The sequence below is a fragment of the Dasypus novemcinctus genome, chromosome 10 (assembly GCF_030445035.2).
Source record: "Dasypus novemcinctus isolate mDasNov1 chromosome 10, mDasNov1.1.hap2, whole genome shotgun sequence".
In the NCBI taxonomy this organism is placed as follows: Eukaryota; Metazoa; Chordata; class Mammalia; order Cingulata; family Dasypodidae; genus Dasypus; species Dasypus novemcinctus.
The window spans coordinates 110,735,378-110,762,320 of NC_080682.1; the positions used below are offsets into that span (position 1 = coordinate 110,735,378).

The window sequence follows — 26,943 nt, forward strand, 5'->3', positions numbered from 1 at the left end:
CCGCGGGGGGCGGCGCCCGCGGGGCGCGCGGACCGCGACGCGCGTGCGCACTGCGCTAGGGGCGCGCGGCGTCGCCCTGCTCTCTGCCGCCTTCCGCGCCCTCTCCAGGCCCCTGGGGAAGGCCCCTGGGGAAGGCCCCTGGGGGAGGCCCGGCTGCCCGTGGGCGCCCCCGTGCGGGCGCCCGTGGTACTTCCCTCGCCGCCCTCCCCCCCAGCCATGGCTCCGCGCCCGGGCGGCGGGCCGCGAGGGAGGCGCGGGAGGAGGAGCCCGCCAGCGCGACGCCCCCGGGGTCCCTGCCGGGGCTGGAGTGGGCCCGGCCCCCCGGGTGCGAGCAGGAGGCGGGGCCGCGGACTTCGGACTCCCGCCCTAGCCCGCCCCCTGCCGAGCCGGAGCCGGCGGCCTGGGCGCGCAGAGAGGGAGCCATGGCCGCGCTGCTGGCGCGCTGGCCCGAGGCGCAGGACACCTGCGTCTCGCTGGCGCTCATGTTGTCGGTCGTGCTGTTCATGGGGCTGGCCCGCGTGAGGGCCGGGCGGCGGCTGCACAGACCCGTGGTCTCTGCCTTCGTCTTGGAGTTTCTGGCCACTTTCCAGCTCTGCTGCTGCACCCACGAGCTGCAGCTACTGGGCGAGCAGGACTCCGCGCACCCCACCTGGCACCTGACGCTCATCTACTTCTTCTCGCTGGTGCATGGCCTGACTCTGGTGGGCACCGCCAGCAACCCCTGCGGCGTGATGATGCAGATGATGCTGGGGGGAATGGCCCCCGAGACGGGTGCGGTGACGCTGCTGGCCCAGTTGATGAGTGCCCTATGCAGCAGGTACTGTATGAGCGCCCTGTGGAGACTGGGTCTGACCAAGTATCACATCAGCGAGAGGAGCTACGCCTGCAGGAATCCCATCCACGTCGACTTGCTCAAAGCGGTCATCGTGGAGACCATCTGCTCCTTCATCTTCCACAGCGCGGTGCTGCACTCCCAGGAGGTCCCCGCTAAGCCTCGTATCCACCTGCTGGCAGCACTCATCACCTTTTTGGTCTATGCAGGTTTGTTACACAAAAACGCTTGGCATGTCCCAAGTGACTCGGTCCTTTACCAAGCTATATTCGAAGCCACTACATCTCTGTAAGGAAAATGTTGGTATATCCCCTTAATTGTAATCATTTTGCAACCCGTTCTTAACCGGATAATGTCAACAAGAGATCCCTCTTTCAGTGCTTTTTCTAACACCTAGAGAAAGGAGCCACATCTGTGCTGAAACTGAGATCTTGTAAGATATAGGGTTCAGATATCCTACAAAGGGGTTGTTTAAATGGAAGAGAGAAAAAACTTATCAGCTACCTCTTTCCTCATGCCAATATGATATCCTCTTCTGGCACTCCCACTCTTACTGAAAACTGATCCTGGGTTTAAAAAGTTCCTTGCAATTTAAAGCACAAGGCACATGATTGGTTAGTGATGAGAGTTGGGAGTAGAAATTCTGTAATTTTATTAATTCTTTTTATCCAAAAATTAAGTGGCCATTTTATATCTGTAATAATTCATTTTGAGTTACAAATGAACCTTTAAATGGACTCTTCAGAAACATGTGTTTTTTTAATTAAAACTTGCTTGAAATTAAAGGTGCTTTTTAAAAACAAGTATCTTGGGAGTGGGTGTGGCGCAAGTGATAGTGATTGAGCTCCTGCCTCCAACATGGGAGGGCTTGGTTCAAGTTTCTGGAACTTCCTGAAAAAACAAAAACGAAAAGCAAAACAAACAAAAAAACTAACTCAGGGAGACCAATGTGGCTCAGTGGTTGAGGGCCGGCTTCCCATACACGAGGTACTGGGTTCAATCTCCAGCCTGGTACCTAAAAAAAAAAAAAGGTTGAGAAACCTGTTTGCCTTGACAGATCTCAGGTATAGTGGGTAATCTGGATATTCTAAATGGGACAAGGAAATCCCCAAAACAAAAGTTTAATGATAAAATGTGACATTTTAAATATATACAACAAAATATATTTGTTGGGACTATATCTGAAGTATAAAATAATTGGGAAGCAGGACTCTAACAAACAGAAATTTGTAGTCTATCTTTTTCCCATTACAGATGAAACTATGAGTAGACACAAATCTTCACGGACTTCTAATTGATATGTTGTCCCACCCACCCCCAGTGTAAAAATGAAATACTTCTCAATTCATTTTCCTTTCTTTGGATCTAGTACCGTTCTTTTAGTAGACGCAGACAGAAATAAATGACATAAAAAAGAGGTAAGTGTCTATGCAAATTTTTGTGAGATTGGTGAGTAGTTGCTTATTTAGTTTTAAATTTGGGGGTTTTGACTATAAGCAGAAACATGTCCTATATTTGAACAAAACCATCCCTAGCAAAAAGAGTTATGGCCCCATGTAGCTCTGTTTTCAAACAACTAAATTTTTTAAGATTTTTTTAAAAATTAATAAACGTTACATGCAGTTAGATCTTTTTCTGTATTGATGCCCCTCTCCCTCTCTTCATTATCCTAAAGTTGGTAATTTTTCTTTTTTATACTTTTAATATATATTTAAGATTCCATAAATAATACTGTATATAATACTATTTTATAAGTGGTAACTGTTTGAGAAAAAATATTTTAAGTTACAGATAAATATAAGGAAAGTTTCTGGAAAGAATCCATAAAGTATCAACTTAAGATTCCAAAATCACTACTCTTTTTTTCTTCCCCTTACTTTACAGACGTTGAAATCATTGAAATGAGGATTCTAATTGACAGAGGAGATGGAAGGAGTAAATGGATCCTAGAGCAGTGATTCTCAACCTTCTCTCTGCGTTAGAATCATCTGGGGAGATTTTTAAACATGCCTGTGCCTGAGCACAGAGATTCAGATTTAATTGCTCTGGGAGGCATAGGCAGTGGTATATTCTAAATTTCCCCAGTTGATCCCAATGTGAAACCAGTGTTGTGAACTGCTGCTCTGGGAACCTAGAGCTATGCTGTCCAATTCAGTAGCCACTAGCCACATGTGGCTGTTTAAATTTAAAAGAACCAAAATTACGTATTCAGTTCCCCAATTGCATTGGCTACATTTCAAGTGCTAAGTAGCCGTATGTGGTTAACGGCCACAGTATTGGACAGCACTAGAAACTGTTCACAGGGGCAGAGCCAAATAGACATTTGTAGATTATTACTAGTCACAGATTCATAATTTATTATGTTCTCCTTTTCATCCCTTTTACTGCCAAGATAAGGGACATAAGAAATTAATATTTATCAGGCACCTGTTATATGCAGAGTATTGTGCTAGACATTTTAGTAAGTTTTACAGCAACCCCCTGGTGAACACATTTTCTCTTTTTAAGTAATGCAAATTCCAGAAAAGTAAAATGGCTTGTCCAAGGTCACACAGCTAGATTGTGGTAGATCCATGGTACAAACAATGCTAAACCCTTACTCATTTCATTTTCAGTACTTCAGTATTGTGCCCCTCAAGCAGTTTAAAGGATTCTGTTACCAAATAAGTTGGCAAACACCGAATTAAACAGGTTTTCTGCTTTTAAGATGTCACAAAGCCTTTGCTATGCTACTGGATATTGTGGAACTCTGAGAGGAGGGTGTGACACAGTTTTTTAAGTTTATGGAATCCTTCTGGAGTATGTAGCAGAAGAGAACATAGTTTGGGAAGTGCTACACTAAGCCATATCACTCCCCATTAGTTCCTATAGATATGCCATAACTTTGCAACGGAGTTGTCCCAAATAGAATGGACTATCTTAGGACTAGTTGAGTACCCATCCTATCAGGCAGATTTAAGGGTTTTGTAAAAAGGATTTAAGAGTGGGAGCCTTTGGGGCTCTGTGTGTCGTCCCCCACCCATGGAAACCTTGAACGACAGGTAGGGTCTGGTGGGGGCATCTTTCTCAAGGCTCCAGAAAGCCGCTGGGGAATTGCAGTAGTGGGGCCAGTGCTGAGTGGGAAGGGGGCTGCTTAGAGCAGGAGGATTTCCTGGTGCCCAGGCCTCCCCCAACCCTACAGCTTGGAGGCAGCTCATGCCACTAGTGTGGGTCCCTGGTCCCAGTTCCAGAGGGAGTCGAGTAACCTCCTGTAGATACTGGGAGCATATGTGCCTGGCCCAGTCCTGTCTGGTGGTAGACTGAAGGGACTTGTCCTGCATATCAAAGGCCGGTCACAGAGCTCCCGTGCAGAATGCTACGGGATAGCAGTCAAGTGGCTGCTGAGGGCAAGGGAGTGCTGGCTGTCCTACACAGGGCAGTTTGTGGGACAGTGAGGAAACTGTTTCCTAGGGAGGAGGGGACATTCAGAACCATGCAAACCAGGAATTCCTGGGACAAAAGCACATGTCCTAGACAAGACACATATGGAGAAAGGACCAAGGAGGTCCTATCATGGCCTGGAGCTAGTCTATAAACTGATTGTATGGATAAGTTCTGAGGGAGAGTACTTTGCAAAGACTAGGAAAGGAGTTTTCTTTTTAATTTTTTTTATTAGCTCCTGGCATTCAAGGAACGCTCTGTCATAACTTGATCTGCATACAAGCTTAAGGAACAGATAACTCAGAGTCTAAATTCCAGTGATAACACATTAAAATATCAAAATGTCCAGATTTCAACAAAAAATTACAAAACATACAAAGAACTAGGAAGCAATGGCCCAGGCAAAGGAGAAGATTAAAGCATTAGAAACCATCAGCGAGGAGGATCAAACCTGGAATATTCCAGACAAAGCATTTTTTAAATGGTCCTAAATATGCTAAAAGAGCTAAAGGAAAACATGGACAAAGAACTAAAGAAAATGAGAAAAACAAGAGATACACATAAAGAGAATATCAATAGAGGGATGGAAATTATGAAAAGGAACAGAACAATTGAAACCACAGTAACAGAAATTAAAAATTCCCTGGAGGGGCTCAACAGCAGATTGGATTTGGCAGGAAAATCAATGAAATTGAAGATAAGTATCCAGTTTGAGGAGCAGAAGGAAGAAAATGAAGAAAAGTGAACAGAGCCTGTGGAACCCATGGGACACCATCCAAGTGTACCAAACATGTGTTGTGGGAATCCTAGAAAGATAACAGAGAGAAAGGGGCAGAGGGAACATTCAAATAAAATAATGTCCGAACGTTTCCCATATTTAATTAACAACATGAATGTACATATCCAAGATGCTTGGCAAACTCCAAACAGATTCCAAAACCCAAATAGACTCATATCACACTATGTTATAATCAAACTGTTGAATGCTGAAGATAGAGAATTTTGAAAGCTCCAGGGAGAAGCAACATGTCACATACAAGGGAGTCTCAATAAGATTAAGAGCCAATTTCTTACCAGAAACCATGGAGGCAAAAAGGCAGAGGGAAGACATATTTAAAGTGCTGGAAACAAAAGATTGCCACCTAAACATTATATCCAGCAAAACTGTCTTTCAAAATGAGGGAGGATTAAGACATTGCTGTTTCAACAAAAGCTGAGGGAGTTCATCACCACTAGACTGGCCCTATAAGAAATGCTAACAGGAGTTCTGCAGGTTGAAAGGAAGGGACACTAGACAATAGATTGAAGCCACATGAACAAATAAAAATCTCTGGTAAAAATAATAACATGGGTAAATTTAAATACTAGTACTAATATATTTTTGGTTTGCAACTCCCCTTTTTACTTCCTACAGGATCTAAAAGGCCAAGTGCATAAAAAGTAATGAGTCATGTCCCACGCTGGGGGGAAGGCAATGCATCTACATGCTGCATTTGGCTTAGAGAGTGGCCACTTTTGAGCAACATGGAGGCTCTCAGGAAGTAACTCTTAGGCACCCTGCAGCTCTAGGCCTAGTTCATATTTCAGGCACACAGGCTCATAATCGGAGTCATCAGTCTCAAGGGCTTATCATTGACTCCCAGGGATGAGCCTCCCTGGTGCCGAGGGATTACTACCAAGCACCAGCTGATGATGTAACTAGAAAAGACCTTGAATAAAGGGGTCAACTCAGACCAGCAGAGTATCTCAGCCTACATTTAATATCAGGTGTTAAAAACTGCTTTTTGACTTGGGATAAAAGGGGGAAATGGAAAAGACAAGTGAGTTTATATGGCTGTGAGTCTCCAAAAAAGAGTCAGGAGGTCATCAGAGGGGTGATGCCTATGCATACCTCAGCATGGTACCAGAGACAGCTAAGGTAGATGGAAACCCAGGTCCTGGTTCTCCTGAAGGCTGCAGAGACCCACAGGTTCTATGGTCATGGCAGATGGCTCTGGAGTTCAGGGCCATGTCAGTTGGCCCTACTTTGGATTTTGTGTTCCTGAGTGTGATGGAGTTGGACTCAGATATGACCTTTCTACACATGCCTCTTCTGTTACTTTTACCAGACCTGTGGTTGGCATTTGGGTTGGTGTATACTCAGGAGACCTGAATCTCTGGGCTGTCCATGTGATGGCTAGGCCCTGGGCCTCAGCAGACTTGCAGCTCCTACCCTCTGGTTTGTTGGACTTACCCTGGCCAGCTGACAGGGAGGTGAAGAAGGTCAACCACCACACTAGGGAGCCAAGAATGCCTACAACTGCAAGCAGGAGAATTGCATCCATCATACTTGTGGAATCTAAGCCCCCCTCTTGATGTAGAGGAGGACTGGACATAGCCATCCCAGGTCCACAGGATGAAGGAATAGAGTATGGATTAGAGTGGACTTACTGGTGTTGTTGGGAAACTATTGTGATTAGTAAGGGAAGAAATTGTAGTAGTGATGTGGAGAGGATTGCCACCGTTGCTGCCGATGGTAGGGAAACAGAAGAAGAGATATGGTGTGGGGCATTTTCAGGATTTGGAGTTGTCCTGGGTGGTGCTACAGGGACGGATGCTGGACGTTGTGTGCCTTCCATGGCCCACTGGGTGGACTGGGGGAGAGTGTGGACTACAATGTGGACCACTGTCCATGTGCTGCAGCAGTGCTCCAGAATGTATTCGCCGGGTGCAGTGGATGTGCTGTGATGATTAAAGAGGTTGTTGATGGGGGGGGGGCGGTATATGGGGACCTCATTTTTTTTTTTTTAAGATTTATTTATTTATTTATTTCTCTCCCCTTCCCCCCCAACCGCAGTTGTCTGTTCTCTGTGTCTGTTAGCTGCGTCTTCTTTGTCCACTTCTGTTGTCAGCAGCACAGGAATCTGTGTTTCTTTTTGTTGCGTCATCTTGTTGCGTCAGCTCTCCGTGTGTGCAGCACCATTCCTGGGCAGGCTGCACTTTCTTTTGTGCTGGGCGGCTCTCCTTACGGGGCGCACTCCTTGGGTGTCGGGCTCCCCTACGCAGGACACCCCTGCATGGCACAGCACTCCTTGCGCGCATCAGCACTGCGCATGGGCCAGCTCCACATGGGTCAAGGAGGCCTGGGGTTTGAACCGGGGACCTCCCATGTGGTAGATGGATGCCCTAACCACTGGGCCAAGTCCGCCGCCCTCCAATTTTTTTAATGTGACATTTAAAAGAAAATAAGAAGAAAAAAAGAAAAAAAAAAAAAGTAATGAAGTGGATGTAGCTCAAGTGGTTGAGTACCTGCTTCCCATGTGCAAGGTCCCAAGTTTGATCCCCAGTACCTCCTAAGCACAAACAAATGAAAAAACCAACTCTCATTTGGGGAGCAGGTGTAGCTCAGTGGTTGAGCACCTGCTTCCCATGTATGAGGTCTTGGGTTCATCATTCCCCGGTACTTCCTTAAAAAAAAAAAAAGAAATGAGACATCAATGGTTTGGGACTCATAATAGATAATATGTAATTTGTGACAAGAACTACATAAAAGTGAGGGAACAGAGGAATACAGAAACATATTTCATGTATGCTATTGAAGTTAAGTTGATATCAAAGTACATGAGGTTTTTATAGATTAGGATTTAAATTTAAGTCCCGTGGTAACCACAAAGAAAATATTTTTTAAAATATCAGTGTAAACTCATAAAGACAGAAAGTAGAGGTTACCAGGAGTGTGGGCAGGGACAATTAGGAGTTAATGCAGAATGAGTATAGGGTCCCTGTTTGAAGGGGTGTAAAAGTTCCAGTAATGGTGGTGAGGGTACGGCAACACCGTGAATGTGATTAATCCCAAACGGAGCGGTATGCTTGGGAGGGTTAGGATGGGAAGATTTATGTTGCATGTGTGTCCACCAATACAAGGGAAAAAGGAAAGAGAGAGAAACTAAAGAGGTAACAACAAATGCAACACATGACACTGGATAGCATCTAAGAATGGTGGAGAAAATGTTCAAAAGGACATCACTGGGACAAAAGAAAAATTGGAATATAGAATGTAAGCTTTATATCTATGTTAAATTTATTGAACTTGATAGCTGCATTTCAGGTGATTACATAAAATGAATATCCTTGTTCATAAAACATGGAAGTTTTATGTGTTCAAGGAGTATGACATATGCAACCTGCTCTCAAATGTTCAGAAATTAGATAGATGATTGATTGATAGATAGATAGATATTATCGGACAGAGACTGGCACACAGATGGAAGGAAGGAATGATAAGACAAAGGTGGCAAAATGTTAAAATAGATGGATCTGGGTATCTGGGAGGATTTGTGTTATTTTTGCAACTGCACTGTAAATTTGAAATGTTTTAAAAAGTTTTTTTTTTTTAAGAATAGATAGGGAGGGGAAGGCAGGGGAAGAGTTGCGTAAATCAGGCATTATTACAAGTTATTTTGATATGCTTTGTTTTTTTTTAACTTCTAATATACTATTAGGACAGGTTTGACAAAGGTTGCATGCTGAGAAATTTTATTTAACTACTTGGATTTTGAGGGCACTCGGAAGTCACCAACACAGGTGGCCACATTGAAATAAATGAAAATGTACTTTGAGATTACAGAACATAACTTTCCTGCAACATAGCCACAGGCACCTAAGATAGCCAATGACCAGGGAGATGACAAACATCTGATCATGTATTTGATTTAGCACCCTACATTTTGACATGCAAATGGAAGCCGCTGATGGCATTACCGTTTACTGCTGCTTCTAATCCATTAGCTGGGATTTATTGGATTTCCTAATAAATTTTTTTTAAAAAGCTGTGTGATTTATTAACATTAGAGCAGAGTTCAAGCAATTTAGGTTTTATGAGAATTAGTTCAGTGAACAAGATAAGAAAGAAATTCATTTTTTCATGTGTAGTTAGAGATTTTTTAAAAATCTGCTATTTTACACATCTAAGTAGCCCTGTTTTGTCTTTTTTACTGCTGCACCCTGTTCATTTCCCTCACAGAATTTTTAATTACCCATTTGTTTTCTGACATACCTGTCTCCTTCCATCAGACAGTAAGCTTTATGAGTCCAGAGACCGAATTTGTTTTATTCATTATAACTTATAACCAGGACTTAGCAATACCAGGGGAGGAGAGACTGAATCTGGGAAACCCAAGCAGTCCTGTCATTGAGAGGCCTTTTCAGATGGAAATAACGACGTTTTATCAGCCATGCTCTGAGGACGTGCTTTCCAAGGTACTTTCTGATGATGGAGTTGGCTTCTCAGGGCACAGCTTCCCAGGACGACAAATATTCTGATCCCTAGAAAGGGCTAGTTCCCGCTATCAGTTAGTAAACCAAAGTCCTGTTTTATACATGAGACTTATGTGATTTTAATTAGTGCCGTTCTATCACAGAGAAATCGATCCCCGTTAGGAGTGTTGAGAAACATTAGTGCCTAGAATTGCCAGGTTTGGGACCAAGCCGTCGACTGGTATTTTCACCAAGTTCATCTTGTCCTCTGAGACTCTTTGCAGGTGGCCAGCTGGCCCTCCCTGGGTGATGTCTCTTCTTCCATGTGAACAATTACGTCTTCTGCCCTTCCAATGTCAATAAATAGTAACTTGCTTTTTTTTCTTTAATTTTATTTATTTATTTTTCCCCCTTCCCTTCCTCCTGCCCCGCTGTTTTTGCTGTCTGTGTTGTCTTCTCATTTTCTTTTCTCTAGGATTCACTGGGATTTGATCCTGGAGACCCCTGATGTGGAGAGAGGTTCCCTGTTAATTGCACCATCTCAGTTCCTGCTTCACCTTGACTCTCCCCTTGTCTCTCTTTTGATGCATCATCATCTTGCTGCGTGCCTCACTTGCGTGGGCACTGGCTCGCCACACAGGCTCTTACGCTCACCATTCCAGCACTCGCACGGGCACTGGCTCACCACGTGAACACACTTTATCTTCTTCTTTTTCACCAGGAGGCCCCAGGGATCAAACCCAGGTCCTCCCATATGGTAGGCAGAAGCTCTAGCACTTGAGCCACATCTGCTTCCCAGTAACTTGCTTTTTGAAGCCATTTTTGGATAATTCCAAATGATCCCTTACTTTTTAAATAATTCATGTTTAATTGTACAAATAATACATGAATAGATTCTTGTAAAAAAAACTGAACCAATACCAATAAGACTGAAGTGTCTTTTCACTGCCATCATCCATGCCTATGTCTTCTCCCTGCCTCCCCTGACCACCAGGGTAATTCTGTGTGTGTGTGCGGGTGTGTGTGTGTGTGGGCACGTGTGTGTCCTGCCAAACTTTTTGGTACATTTATTATACATGTGGATATGATCCTATAGAAACTTATTCTTTTATGTGTTCTTATTAACAAAAGATACCACACCTTATCTTTCTGCAGTTGCCTTTTGTGTGTGTGTATCGTTGTTCAGTGATGTATTTTACAGACTTATCCATGTTGGTATAAAGAGATTCCTTTCATATTTCAAAATGCTGCATGGCATCCCAAAGGAATAATACAGCTGTTTAGCTATTTTCTTATGGAAGGACATTTAGGTTTCCCCCAGATCTTTGCTACTATAAATAAATAACCTTGTTATACCTCCTTGTACACCAGTACCAGTGGTTTTCCAGAACAGTGGTTCTCAACTGGGGCAGTTTGCCCCCAGGGACAACTTGGCAATGTCTGGAAACGTTTTTGGTTGCTAAAGTGGGGTTGGGGGAGGCATGTGTGTGCTCCTAGTATCTAGTGGGTAGAGGTCTGGGATGCCACTGAACATCCTCCAAAACAGGACAAAACCCCCAACAGCAAAGAATTATTCAGTCCAAAATGCCAAAGCCAGTGCCACTTGCTTTAGGCATTTGTTAAGACAGAATCCATTCTAGATACCAATTTCTGTGTCAGTCACTGTTACTGTGTAGCCACCCCAAAATTTAAAGGAACATTCATTATTTTTAATGTACTCATGCAACTGCAGTCACTGGACAGTTGGTGGGGCTGGGGGTCCAAGGTTGCCCACTGACGTGCTTGGTGTTCAGTTTGGACTGTCCCCAGGGCTGCCTCAGTTCTCCATGTGGCCTCTCATCCCCCAGCAGTCTAGACCAGCTCACTTACATGGCCAAGGGCATTATTCCAAGAGGGCAGAAAAGTGGTAGCCTGTAGGCTTATTGGGGTCTGGACCTAGTCATTTCCACTATGTTCAGAATTCACAGTGTCACTTCCACTGCATTCTATCAACGCAAGTCCCAAAGCCTGCCCGTATTCAAGAGAAGGGAGCTAGGCTCTGCATCTTGGTGGGAGGATCAGCAAAGTCACACTGAGCAATATGGGTCATGTGAGGATTAGAAGGTGAGGAAGTGAGGTCGTTTGAGTGTTAGGCTGATACAGAACTGATAGAGAGTGTTTGTTCCTAGGCATAATGGAAAGTCTTCAGTATATCGTAGCCAGGAATATTTAAGTAAGCTAATCACAGGGTCGTGTTTCGTTCATTTTATTAATAAATGCCAGAGTCGTAGATTGCTTATATCATAACTTGGATTACAGTATATTGTAAAGATGTTTGTGTGGGTCCTTATCTTTCTGCCAATGGTGTCTAGTACATCGGATCTCAGTAATTTTTTATGGAATGAAACAGTCACCTGCCAACCAAACAATTCTGTTAGCCCTTGACAGTTCGAGGCTTACCATTCCAGGATTTGACAATTTAAGAATGACATGATGTTACTTACAATGGCTGAGACATGAGTATGAACCAGGCCGTAAGACGGGTGTGCTAGGAAAACCTCTTAGCCGTGGAGTGGGCTTAGTTGATTGCTCCACATCTCTCCTCTCAATACAGCTTCACTGTTCTCAGCCTATCAAGAGTGAGATCTCATTAGCTGAATCTCATTAAAAGGTCACTTCCTTTCCAATTTTACTTTATTGCGTTTTATGAAGACAGTATGTCAGCATAAAATTTGTGAAGATCCTGGCATCTGTCTCTGGCTGAGTATAGAGGCAGATGTATGTGCTCAGGCTTCCATTTTCTATGAACCACCAAAAATGTCCCTGTCTTAGGGATAGGGTATTTCGAAAGTCCTCTGGCACAGAGCTCTGGTGAGTACTATTGGACAGGCAGTCAGCCTCCTCTACCCCAGGAGATCTCCCTTTCCTTACTGTTGTGTGACCAGAACTGTACATTTCTAGGCCCCATGTCAGAGAGCTACCCTAGAGGCATCTGGAATATGAATTCTGGAAAAGTGGTCATCAGTGAAAATGTGTGCCTATCTTTCACGACTACTCACAGTCACTCTTACTCTGTTGACATGTAAATATACAGCTAATAACACTTTACTCCTTTTAACTTTTTGTTTTCAGTACAAAGCTCCTCTTTTACCTAAGAGGATCTGGGATATTGATTCCATTTTAAATGTATTTTCTTTCATTTCATTATTATTATTCATTTAAATTGATGAACGTTAAGAAGGGCCGCCAAATCTCCTGTTTAAAATGCTATAGAAACAATAATATAGAACATTAACTTTCTTTTTTTTTTTAAAGACTAGTTTTTTAAATTTTACTTTAAGATTTATTTTTTATTTCTTTCTCTCTCCTTCCCTCCTCACCCAGTTGTCTGCTCTCTGTGTCCATTCACTGTGTGTTTTTCTGTGACCGCTTCTATCCTTATCAGCGGCACAGGAATCTGTGTCTCTTTTTGTTGCGTCATCTTGCTGTGTCAGCTCTCCGTGTGTGCGGCACCATTCTTGGGCAGGCTGCACTTTATTTCACGCTGGGCGGCTCTCCTTATGGGGTGCACTCCTTGTGCATGGGGCTCCCCTAAGCGGGGGTCTCCCCTGCGTGGCAGGGCACTCCTTGCGCGCATCAGCACTGCACATGGGCCAGCTCCACACAGGTCAAGGAGGCCCGGGGTTTGAACCGCGGACCTCCCATGTGGTAGGCGGATGCCCTATCCATTGGGCCAAGCCCGCTTTCCAAGAGCATTAACTTTCAATATACATTTTATAGTATATAAAAAAAAGTGTTAGATTTAAACTTTTAACATCATTTTTATGCATCTGGCATATTTTAATCTATTACTAGATTCTGCCAGGAGATTCTGCAAAGGAAGATCTTAGACTAAGAACACTATTATATCTAAAAGCTACATTTAGTAACCCATGTATTTCCAGTTACAATATAAGATGTATGGTTTAATATCACTCTGCTTAAAATGTATTACAGGAGGAAGTCTAACTGGAGCTGTATTTAATCCAGCTTTGGCACTTTCACTGCATTTCAAGTGTTTTGATGAAGCCTTCCCTCGGTTTTTTATAGTGTATTGGCTGGCTCCTTCTTTAGGTAAGCATATTTTTATTTAATATGTTTGAAAGATTAGGGAATCTGAAGTTGAAGGTATTTGTAACCTGTCAATTTCCAAAGCCAGAGTAGGCATTAAAAAGGAAATGAAAAAGGTAGCTCCAAATAAAATAACATCTAGTTTGACTCATTTTGCAGAAAAGCGTCTCAGGAAACAATGTCTATCTGTGATAAATGTAGCTTTTAAACCATCCAACAGTTCTATTACTGTTATTTCTATATGGATCAGATATATAAAACTCTTCTATAAAGATGGGTCATATAAAGCAAAATATGATTCATTAACTGTAATCTTAACATGCATTTCTTCATATTCATTATCAGTACTTCTTGCTTTAATTTAATCATCTCTGTTTTAAACATCTGATTATAATTCATGACTAATAAATGAATATGAGGACACCTGGCCCTCCAATAGTAGCTCATCCTTCTTTTGTCCATAGTTAACATTTTCTGTTACCAAAAAAAAGCACACAAAGAAAGGAACATCAGCATAACAGAGGTGAAGGGCCACCGCATTTTACTCCTCCCTTTCAATTCCATTCCTTTCGCTCCTATTTAATATTTATTTGGTTCAATGATAAAAGCTATAGGCCTAATCAACGTCAGAGAAAATCTGTATTTTTAAATGCTAATAGTGCTAGCTTTTTAAAAATTCTGTAGAGTGCTGTAACATCTTTAAAGAAAAATTTTCCCAATTTTTTTATTTTTAACATGATTAAATATGTCACTGAAACTAATCAGGCAAGTCTATTGATAGTTCTATATGGAAAAGTTCTTCTAGTATGTCTTATCTGAAGCCAGCATTTGTTAGGGTACAGGTTTGTTAATGTGCTTCACCTACAGTTTTGACATTATGCCCATGATAATACTAAGAAATTATTTCATTACTTAAAAACATTAAGAAGTAGCCCTTCCCAGAATTTTTTTATTTTTATTTTGCTTTTAGGAGGCACAGGACCTTGTACATGGGAAGCAGGCACTCAACCAACTGAGCTACACCCACTCCTCCGCCCCCAGAATTTTTTTAAAAGAAAAAATCTGAAGTAATAGCATTCTCTGTTGAAGGACCATGAGTTTTTTTCTTAAAACACATTTTCCAGCCCGAATAGCTTAAAACTAAGCTAAGTGTATTCTTAGAAGAATACACTGGGAAAAAGTCTCAGGATAGAATAAAAAATAATAAAACTCCTCTTTTAGGGAGTATACAGACCAGAGGGTGTCAGGGTGGAGAAGGGGATTATATTCTCTTCAGGTTAATGTAATTCAGACAGAAAGAAAACATATTACTTGTGGCTATTACCAATATATTTTAAAGAACCATTACCCCAAAACAACCCAAACAAAAAACAAATATACTTTTATTCATTTCTTTGCTTCTTATGCAAGGAATCTTTTACAAATGGAATTGAAGTCAAACTTTTTTTTACAATTATGTATGGCCCTACTTGCCTTGTTGAAAATACACATTCAGAGGTTCTTTCTTAGTTGGCCTAAGAAGTCATAGCTTTGTGTGTGTGTGTGCAGGCAAAACTATTGTATTTACAAAAATGGCACAAAAGTGAATTCCATAGTCTGTGCACGTGCATACGTCACATCTTCAACAACAAAGGGTGTTCTAACACTGCAGAACGGAATAAGAATACTAGCTTCAACAGCACCTGTTAAGCAGTAGAGTCATGTAAGTTACACAAGAATGGGCAAATATTGCCCAAGTAAAATTCTGTTTTAAAGCTGAAACAGGTCATTTAAATTCAAGCACAGAGATACAAGTCTTTCAGAGCCCGATCTATTTGTGTTTGAAATACGTGGACTTTCTCCCAACTTGTGGTCTTAAACTTGTTTTACAATATCCAAAAGGAATTGATACAATAAAGGTTATATTAAATAAGAGTAACATACAAAGCATACAAAGCTGCAATTAAGATGAGGAAAGGAAAATCCAAAAACATTAAACTTGTAAAACATGTTACTTGTTGGAACCCAGGACTCACTAGGAGTTAGGTAATATATACAGTTATTTTCAAGTGGATTGCTTTATGTTGCTCTAACATGCCCTTTCATCAGTGCACTGTTAAACTAATCAAAACTCTGCACATGTATATTCCCTTACAGTGGCATTGCACACTTCCACTCCCTGCAAAGCTGTCAGTCTCTAATGACTCAGTGAATGAAGGAAACAAAAAGCTGAGAAGTAACACATTAATGAGAAATACTGGGGGTGAGAAGACTCGTGCAGTTCGTGCTTTAAATCCACTGGCCAGTTTGCTAGCAGCAAGGGATGGTTTCCGCTGAGGAGGGTCCCTGGGCCGTGGAACGTGGTCACCAGGGGCCCCCGTCTTAGCCGGGGTTGCAGTAGGAAGCGGCTTGTTCCTCATTTTTGCTTTAGATATGTCGCAATCCCCAGAATCAAAACATTTTTGCCCTTTCTTTAATCATTTTCTTAAGGAATCTGAACCTCCAGGCTTTTGTCCCCCAGGAGGATGTCCCGCTTTTAATTTTGCTCCTTCCTCTTCCATTTCCTTCTGCCCCTCCTTGGAGGCTGCCTGGGGGCTCTCCGCGGCACCGCTCCCCCTTCCACATGCGCTGCTGCTCTCCAGGCCCAAGCACCCGAAACCTAGCTTTTTTTTTTTTCCTAAAAAGTTGCACCATAAAATTGCTGTTGTAGTTTTCGTTTAAAGCGGCTTGTTCCTACACTGATGAGGTTTATGAATGAACAATAAAGGTATCCTTTGTCTAAATGGATAAAAGACATATATATGCATAAACGGCAGTCTTCAGAATATTGAATTCTAGTTTGCCCCTGAGTTTTGTCATAAAGGTTACATTCCCATTGGGGAAAAAAATGGCCCCAAATGAAATAAAGTCACAATTCTTAAACTATAAAAAGGAGAGGAAATAGAGGAAACATAAGGAGTTATATTCTTACAAGAGCTAAGAAATGCAGAGACTAAAAGAAAGAAAAAAAAAAACCTGTGAAAGCTAAATTAAGGCAATGCCATAGGAAGCCGAGGGACAGAAGAGCAGTCTCAAAATAGATTCTATCTTCTTTCCCTTAGTGACCAAGCAGGGTGCTAACTATTCTTGGGAATCACGGTTCTTGTTCTCTTTCTTGCTCCTTTTCATAGCAGAGATAATTATAATTCCTCAAATGGTCCATGCCATCTCACAAAAATTTAAAATGTTAGAAATCTGACTATTAGAATGTATATGGAATTAATTCCCTGGTTTATATATTTCATGCTGTGAAAACTGGCATATTTTATTTGTTTCTATGAAACTGTAATTCCATTTATAGAAGTACAATTTAAAATGTAATGTTTTATTTTCTAGCTCTGATTTTATAAAGAAAATTACAAAATTAGTGGGTCAGTTAATATAGGGATTGTTTCTGATATATATTTTTTTCATTTACACCTTTGGTCACTAAACAGACTCATCTTTTAAAAATGTTAAGTTATCTAAATGCTAGCCAAGCCTTAATGTTTTCTGTTGTTTCCAAACAAGAGTAAAATAGTTTCAAATTTTAAATGACAAAAACTCATTCTTAATCAGAGTTTTAACTGACTTAGAGCTTTAAGCCTAACTACATTGAGGGAAAAAAGTTAACCATTGCAGACTTCCTTGTCAAATTAGTGATTTAGGCCCTTGTGTCTCACTCCCCTCAGTCCCTATTTCCCACTGAAAAATTAGCCAACCACTACATCTTATATTAGTCTAATGAGACCTCAAAAATGAAGATTTACTATTTGATTTTTTTTACATTTGTATATTTAAGATTTTAATTTTGAGTTGTGAAATTTTGCTTTAATTGCTGTGCTTGATAATCTCTCAAAGCTATCAGTAGATGAGATTGATGAAAAACAAGTGAGAAGGGAGAGGGTATTCTAAAGTATTGTTCTTATTTGAGCATTCTGATGAAACACTCAGTGTTTTCAGTTGCTTTATTCTCTTGATACTTCCCTGGGACATGGACAGATACAGTGTTGCCATTTTAAAGAGAAGCAAATGGAAACCCAAGTCCAAGGTTTCTCACTCAAGAAATTGGTAATGGAGCCAGAACTAAAACTACAAACCTTTGGGTTTTGTTATCCTTTGAATTCATGGTTTAGATTCTACTGGTTTTAACAAGTATGTACGTTTTTAAGGATTCAGGGTTGAAGAAAAATGTAAATATATTTTAAAATATCTACGTTTCATATAATATGGATGGAGATAATTCATAGCTTTTCAAATCTCTAGGTATATAGTTGTATATCATTTTAAATTATACCTACTGGATGATTGTGAATTTCCTTAAAGATTGTTTTGTTTTTGTTTTACTGTATTTTGTCTTTCAGGTATATTGTTGATGGTTTTGATGTTCAGTCTTTTCCTTCCATGGCTGCATAACAACCGTACAAATAACAAAAAGGAATAACTGTTCCAAAAGACTAAGTTACCTGACAGTCACACTGGATGTGATATAGATTTTATCACCTCATGTCTAACACACTGGCTGCACTGGATTCACCATCATTAGCTGCCTGTGAGGAAGCTGCCTTATAGGTTTCATCACTGGAACTTAAGTTACTGTGAAATTGAGGTATCCTGTTTTTCTCAGTTAAGACTTGTTCTTTTGAGTGATGTGTTATATGCTACTGGAAAAGTCTCATTACACTGAACATAAATATCAAGTGGTAATTGTTAACTTTGATGAAATTAGTACAGGGTGAGAAGGGAAGGGAAGGGTAAGACCAAAGAAAGAGTGTGTGTATCAGGTGTCACCTGAATGAATAGGATTTTTAACCAAAAAACTATAACAACCAGTCATCCTTACAGAACTGGAAACAGGATTCTTTTCAGCTAATTCATCATACAATAACATTAACAGTGTTATCTTTCCATAGGAAAGTTGCTTTTGGAAGTAGATTATATATCTACTCATATTCAAAGGGCTTCCCAAATTTTAAATACATTCTCATCTACTATATAATTCTTTTTCTTCTAAGTAGATAATCTCACTAGTTTCAACAAATTATTCTTTAGTAGAATGTATTATATAGCACCCATATGAAATCAAGATACAAGCTTTTCACATTCTCATTTGATTCTAACAACTACCTTATGAAGTAGGTAGGGCATGTATTTTTAATCTTCCTTCCTTTACAGATAAGGAATTTAAGTCCAAAGGGGTTTGCTGCCCTGCCCAAGGTCACACACAGCCAAATACCGTCTTTCAACTTCTACTTCCGTCCCAAAGTTCTATTCAGTCATCACTATGAGTAATAGAAAACTGAAGGTTTTTAAAAAAAAAAAAAAAACATTAAATACTTTATAATAATATTAAAATTAGTTCAGGAATTAATCAAGTTTTTCTTTCTTTCCTTTTTTTTTTTTTTTTGAGGTTTAAAGAACCTTCAAGTTTCCTCCATTAGAAAACTTTATTTTCTTGTATGAGATCTAATTTTTATTAAAAGTTTAGGTCATAAAAGGTTAAATATGTTTCTCTTCAAAGGAAATTCCATTATCAGGTTTAAAATTGAAAGTAAAAAAATATGGGGTGAAATATGATCTGCTTGAGTAATAATTAATTAATAAGCAACTGATAAGTTGCCAGGTAATTTAAGTGCTGCTTGGCAATCAGCTTGTAGATAGTCTTTCTACTTACACCTAAGACTGAACTGTTGCTAACTCTACCCAACGAGGTCAGGAAGGCAGCCAGTTTGACGATCATGGACTTAGACTCTTCAGCTTACCAACAAATGTATAACATGGCAGTTAATATTTTGAAAAGTAGAGTTCATAAAATTGTGACTGAATGGCTAAATGTAAACTCTGACATGTTTTATTTAGTATATCCAGTATTTTAAAAACTGTTTCAGGCAAAACTTTGTCTGTTTCACTCCAATCTGTAAGTTCCAGCTTCTTTCGAAACGTCAAAAGATTTGGTAATAGTAGGCCTGAATTTTGCCATGCAAAAACACAAAGTTATGGTTTTTTCTTTTCACATGGTCTCTTGCCATCATTCCCTATGTCTTCCACACATGAAGCTGAGTTTGACCTATTGTTTCATGCCTGTTTTTCTTATGATATAGAAATACTTTGTAAAATTCATATTTCTCTATTATGAAGTTTCAGAAGGGGCATTAATTTTTGAAAATACTCAGCCCTCTAAATTTCACCCATCAGAATCCGAGTTTGTGACTTCTGATGACATTGCAGCCGACTCCAGTGGTAGTTGTTTCCTCTCCCGCACCTCTTTTATCACTGAGCTGGAGGTAGAAGTTACCTTGGTCTTCACTGATGCTTCCTGGCCCTTCTCCCTCACTCCCTCCATCCCTTAAACTCATCATCAGACAATGCCATCTCCTCCCCGGGTTCTTCCTGTCACAGTCACCTGCTGTACCTTCCCCTCAGTTTCCCCTTGTTCTCTTAAGAGCTTAGTTTCTGTCTCACTCTCACTCTCTAAAACACTACTCCAGTTATAGTTTTTGGTGATTTCAGTAACCTCATAGGTGATCCTTCCAACGTCTTGGTCTCTCAGCTCCCTGATAATTTTGTCTTCTGTTGTGCCTCAGCCACAACTCTGGTCATATACTTGAACTTGTCATTACCAATAACCGAAACTCTTCTATGATTTCAAACATTCCACTCTCCAGTCACTACTGTGGTAGTTTGAAGCTGTACCTCAAAAAAGTATGTTCTTAAAGTTTATCCTTTCCTATGGGTGTGGACACATTACAAGTAGGAACTTTTGGTTAGTAGGACCTTAAGATGTGACCCACCTCCTTCGGGGTGGGTCTTGATCCTCTTTAGAGTCCTTCATAAGAGAAAGAAATTCAGATAAAGAGAGAAAGTCATGGAAGCAAGAAGCTGGAAGCAATGAAGCCAAGCTGGCAAGAGAAGGGAGAGACCAGCAGACACTGCCATGTGCCTTGCCACGTGACGAAGGAGTCCAGGCTCCCTGGCAGCCCATCTTCAGGGAGAATGTGTCGCCTGACAAAGCCTTGATTTGGACCTTTTTCTCAGCCTCAAAACTGTGAACTTGTAAGCTAATAAAATGCCACTGTTAAAAGCCAACCCATTCTATGGTATCTGCTTTGAACAGCTTCGCAAACTAGAGCTACCCCCTTTTTTCTAGCTCGCTCACGCTGGTGTCCCATCTCTAATGTTTCTTTGACCACCCACGGGGAACTTTTGTCCATTAAGGCCACCACCTTTTCACATCGCTCAAACCTTAAGGTGTGAGGTGCTCACTTCTCCTTAAACAGCTTAAATTACTTGGCCAGTCATCATCACATGCTTGTAGGCACTCATTTTTTTCATTTTCACATGGCTCAGCCCCACTTGATTAAATCCAACTGTCTGCTTATTCCACACTTGTATCTGTGCAATAGAACATGCACATGGGGGCAGAGAAATTAGAGACATCCATAGAGATGGTTCTTTCAAGGAATTTTTTGTAAAGTGAAGAAATGAGGGCAGTAGCTAAAGGGGGAAATTGGGTCAAGAAACAATTTTTTTAAAGATGGAAAAAAAATGGCATTTGTATATGTTGTATATTCTGAACTTAAGACTCATATCTGTCTGTCTACTGGACAGCTCTACTTTATCTAATAGTCACTTCATGTTGATACACGCAGCTCTATCAGATTCCCACCGCACAGGTTAGCCATTCTATTGATGGGCATTTCTGGTTATTCACTATTAAAATAATACTTTGGCAAACATCCTTGGGCATGTCTTGTACATGCCTGTGTTTCCCTAGGGCAGTTGGCTCTCATGCTTTTTATTATGGCCCGCTAGCACTGTCTACTCTTTTTTTTTTTTTTTATTTTTTTTTATTTTTTTTTATTTTTTATTGACTTTGTAATAATATTACATTAAAAATATATATGTGAGGTCCCATTCAACCCCACCCCCCCACCCCCCCTCTCCCCACCCCCAACAACACTCGTTCCCATCATCATGACACATCCATTGGATTTGGTAAGTACATCTTTGGGCACCTCTGCACCTCATATACATTGGTTCACATCATGGCCCATACTCTCCTCTATTCCATCAAGTGGGCCCTGTGAGGATTTACAATGTCCGGTGATTACCTCTGAAGCACCATCCAGGGCAGCTCCATGTCCCAAAGACGCCTCCACCTCTCATCTCTTCCTGCCTTTCCCCATACCCTTTGTCCATTATGTCCACTTTTCCCAATCCAATGCCACCTCTTCTATGTGGACATTGGATTGGTTGTGTCCATTGCACCTCTATGTCAAGAGGAGGGTCAGATTCCACCTGGATGCTGGATGCAATCCTCCCATTTTCAGTTGTAATCACTCTAGGCTCCATGGTGTGGTGGTTGTCCTTCTTCAACTCCATCTTAGCTGAGTGTGGTAAGTCCAATAAATCAGATTGTAGAGCACTGTCTACTCTTGCCCATAGTACTGCAGTAACTTCCTTTACCTACTGCCTGAGCGATCCTGTTAAACAATCAGATCGTGTCACAGCTCCCCGCTTCAGACTAAAAGGCTTGTATTCCTCCAGTTAACTATTACAATGCTGCAGGTATTTGGTGATGCAAAATATCAGTGTCCCAAGGAAAAAAAATCACATATAAACTAATGTGACTTCTGGGTTATGATGACATCACTGCCCTATTTTATAGTTGCTTATAAGGTAATTCTCATTATGAAAAACCACACTGTAGTGGAACTGGCCACACTGGAATGTTAGGACAAGAATAACTACTTTGTTTAAACCATGCTCCATAATGGATACTTCTCTCTGTTTCAAAAAGCATACATGAAGATTCCACAGCCTTCTGTGGAAACATTCTTCAGCTTAACCACACTTTCAGATAATTATCAGCTTTACTACTACCACATCGTAGTCCACGTTGTAGGCCCTCAGACCCGAAGCATTTCTATTTGCTGTAGTAGCCTCTTCACAATAGTCTCTTTGCCTTTAGGCCCCTTCCTTGCCATTCTACATACTCTGTGCAGACTTTTTAAAAAAGATTTATTTACTTATTTATTTCTCTCCCCTTCCCCCCCGCCCCGGTTGTCTGTTCTCTGTGTCTATTTGCTGCATCGTCTTCTTTGTCCACTTCTGCTGTTGTCAGTGGCACAGGAATCTGTATTTCTTTTTGTTGCGTCATCTTGTTGTGTCATTTCTCCGTGTGTGCGGTGCCATTCCTGGGCAGGCTGCACTTTCTTTCGCACTGGGCGGCTCTCCTTATGGGGCGCACTCCTTGCACGTGGGGCTCCCCTACGCGGGGACACCCCTGTGTGGCAGGGCACTCCTTGCGCACATCAGCACTGCACATGGGCCAGCTCCACACGGGTCAAGGAGGCCCAGGGTCTGAACCGCAGACCTCCCATGGGGTAGACAGACGCCCTAACCACTGGGCCAAGTCCAGTTTCCCAGACTTGTTTTATAACCTACCACTTCAGCCCCCTACACAAGAAACTGCAATGGTTCCCATAACAGACCCAAACTTTCCCTCCATCATAGCACTTAATACTCTACAATAACCAAACTGTTTCCCTACTAGTCTGAACACTTTGAGGTAGGACCACATCTTCTTAATCTCCATACCTACTAGCACATAACAGGCACTCAAAAGTAAATGAATTAACATTATGTCTTTCATCTCTGTAAGATCTGTTGTTTTGTATTACAGTGACACTTTCTTCCGTTTATTCCCCCAGTGTCTTATTTTTTTCATTTTGTCTTCAAAGAAGCTTTAGGTTACAAAAAAGTCACATACAGAATATAGATGATTCCCATATACCCAACATCCTCCCCCTTTCCCCCTTTTCCCTATTAATAACATTGTACATGTGGATGGTACATTTGTTATAATTGATGTACAGATATTGAAACATTGCTACTAACCATGGTCAATGATGTACATTTTGGTTTACATTTTGGACTGAACACTTTTATAGATTTTGATGAAGTTTGACATGGTCTGTATCCATCATTGCAAGATCATGTAGAACACTTCCATCATCCCCAAAATGCCCCATGATCCATCCATTCGACAGCTCCCTCCCCCTCCCCTCAGGACCTATGGTACCACTAAGATAAACTCATTGAAGAAGATTCATAGTTGCAACAACATTGAGGGCTTGACACCCTGGCCTGTCCTCCCCTATTAGACACTGCCTGTGCCCTCGAGAGACTCCTGCCCCTCTATCTGCAATCATAGCAGGACTCCCCAGGGTGGGAGTCCAACACCTTCCCACTCATTATGTGAGTCCCCACCCACTGATACAACACACTATGACAAGATGAACACTACACACTCCCTAGCAGCCTGCCCCGGGTGCGCCTTGTCCCCATGCCCCCCACATCTGAGCCAGTAACCCTTCCTTGCCATATTTGCTGTAAGAACATTCTCAATGTTGTAGTTTCAACCACATACCCACAAATCCCATAGTTCATGAATCCTTCCCCAACCCTCCCCCAATTCCATGGACAGTCCGACGCACCCTCCCCACCTTACCCCCTCACAGACCAGCACCACCCAGCACAACAGCCTCGCTGCACCACATAATGTGAAACATTTTTTTCTTAATTTTGTATTTTTTAATTTTTTTATTATTTCAAACTTTTAAATAATTTTTTCTATTTTATTCATTATTTTTAAAACTATCATTATTATATCATTTTCCTATTGTATTCAGTTATTTTGTTGGCTTCAGTTTTGAAGATTTGGATCACAGAAGGGTATCAGCTATGGCAAGGAGGGTCATTGGTGTGGGATGTCAGAGATGGGGGATGCATGGGAGGATGTTCACCTGGGACATGCCTATAAGGCATATGAGTGTGTTCAAGTGTTTAGGGTGCATTGTCATGTTGGGTGGAGATTCAGACAATAACCAAAAGAATATTGAATTCCCAACCTGGGGAGCTGTAGCAATTTGATATGGTTATGAATTCCAAAAATAGATATTGGAGTATGTTTATAAATTCAACAAATTTCTGATATGTTGCATCAGCACACCTTTGGCTGACTAATACAGGAGGTCTGCCACATTCTCCAATGGGACGGCAAGAATCCCCCAAGTACAGGAGCAGTGACTATTGAAGGAGGGTGGGCCATTGGCAGGCCCATATTAGTGATGACTGCACGTATGAACCTTTTCTTTTGGAATTGAAACCTAGCCTATATTATAGGGTGCCTAAGAGTTACTCCTGAGAGCCTCCTTGTTGCTTAAATGTGGTCTTTCTCTAAGCCAAACTCAGTATATAAATGCATTACCTTCCCCCCAGCCTGGAACATGACTCCCAGGACGACCGCCCCCCTCTGCCCAGCACGGAAGAATTACTAACAAGCACCAACTAGCAATGCAACTGGAAAAAAAAAAAAAACAAAAACAGTATTAGTCAGCCAAAGGGGTGGTGAGGCAAAATACCAGAAATTGGTTGGTTTTAAAAGGGTATTTATTTAGGGTAGGACCTTAGAGATATCAGATCATAAAGCATAAGTTACTTCCCTCACCAAAGTCTATTTTCACATGTTGGAGCAAAATGGCTGCCAACGGCTACGAGGGTTCAGGCTTCCTGGGTTCCTCCTTTCTAGGGTCTTGCTTCTCTCTGGGATCAAAGTTCCTTTCTTCCCAGGGCTTGCTTCTTCCTGGGCTCAGGGTTCCTCTCTTCCTGGGACTGGCTTCTCTTTTCCTCTGTGGGCTTACTTCCTGGGACTCCAGCTTAAGGCTTCAGCATCAAATTCCAGCATCAAAAACCCTCACATCAGAAGCTCCAACTCTGTCCTTTGCCATGCCTTTTCTTTGTGAGTCCCCATCCACCAAGGGGTGGGGACTCAATGCCCTAATGACATGGCCCAATCAAAGCCCTAATCATCGGGAAGCGGACTTGGCCCAATGGATAGGGCGTCTGCCTACCACATGGGAGGTCCGCTGTTCAAACTCCGGGCCTCCTTGACCCATGTGTAGCTGGCCCATGCACAGTGCTGATGCAAGCAAGGAGTGCTGTGCCACGCAGGGGTGTCCCCCACGTAGGGGAGCCCCACACGAACGGAACGTGCCCTGTAAGGAGAGCTGCCCAGTGCAAAAGAAAGTGCAGCCTGCCCAAGAATGGCACCGCGCACACATGGAGAGCTGACACAACTAGGTGATGTAACAAAAAAGAAACACAGATTCCCGGTGCCACTGATAAGGATAGAAGCAGTCACAGAAGAACACACGGCGAATGGACACAGAGAGCAGACAACTGGGGGGAATGGGGGTGGGGTGGGGAAGGGGAGAGAAATAAAAAATCTTAAAAAAAAAAAAAGCCCTAATCATAACTCAATCATGCCCAGTAATAGACCAGATTATAAACATAATCCAATATTTATTTTTGGAATTCATAATTATATCAAACTGCTACAAAGACCTTGGTCAAAAAGGGGAAAGGCAAATGAGTTTATATGTCTAAGAGATTTCAAAGTTGAGTCGGGAGGTCATTCCAGAGGTTACGCTTATGCACATCTCAGCAGGATCGCATTGCCTGCCAAAGTAAATATTGCCTCAAACAGCAGGGCTCCTGAGGGATCTGGAGACATCCAGACATGTAGGCAGGGCGGACAGCTCAGAAGTTAGGCGCCCTGCCAGTGTGCCCTACTTGGAACTTATGATCCCCAGAATTGGAGTCGGTTGTGGTTTCCCTATAAATGGCTCTTCTGCCCCTTCTATTTAAACTTATAGTTAGTACTAGAGTGGGTAGGTATATATCCAAAAGACTTAAATCTTTGGGCTTTCTGTGTAACAGTTGGACGCTGACTCTCAACAGATCGGCAGCACCTACTCTCCAGTTCATTGGACTCACCCAGGACAACAAGGAGATGATGATAAACAATAACAATCTCAAGCAACAAAGAGAGTCTGCAACTGGAAGCAGGATAGTCCCATTCATCTGCCTCATAGGATCTAAGCCCCTTCTCAATTAGAGGTGGAGTGGGCATCACCATCCTAGAGTCCTCAGGAATGGAGAATGAACTATGAACTAGAGTAGACTTACTGGTAACCTACTATAGACTTATTGTGATTCTAGCATTAATGTGGAGGCAATGGCCACTGGAGGTTCTAAGGAGAGGGAGAGGGAAAAATAGGGGTAATTTGGGGGCATTTTCAGGGCTTGGGAATTGTCTTGAACGACATTGCAATGACAGATACGAGCCATTATATATCTTGTAATAAACTTACAAAAACGTGCAGGAGAGAGTGTAAACTACAGTGTAAGCTATAATCCACACTTAGTGGCAATGCTCCAAAATGTGTTCATCAATTGTAACAAATGTACTACATCAATGAAGGATGTTGTTAATGTGGATAAATGTGGGCAGTGTGGGGAGCGGG

General features: G+C 41.7%; 1 protein-coding gene across 1 annotated transcript; it reads left to right on the forward strand.

Moving 5' to 3' along the window:
• The first annotated feature begins 292 nt into the window (after positions 1 to 292).
• On the forward strand, positions 293 to 20,659 carry AQP11 (aquaporin 11). The gene is made up of 3 exons (XM_004466269.5): positions 293 to 1,041; positions 13,463 to 13,579; positions 17,938 to 20,659. Exons 1-3 carry the CDS (start codon positions 423 to 425, stop codon positions 18,015 to 18,017), a joined length of 816 nt encoding a protein of 271 aa, XP_004466326.1. The 5' UTR covers positions 293 to 422; the 3' UTR covers positions 18,018 to 20,659.
• Positions 20,660 to 26,943: the final 6,284 nt, after the last annotated feature.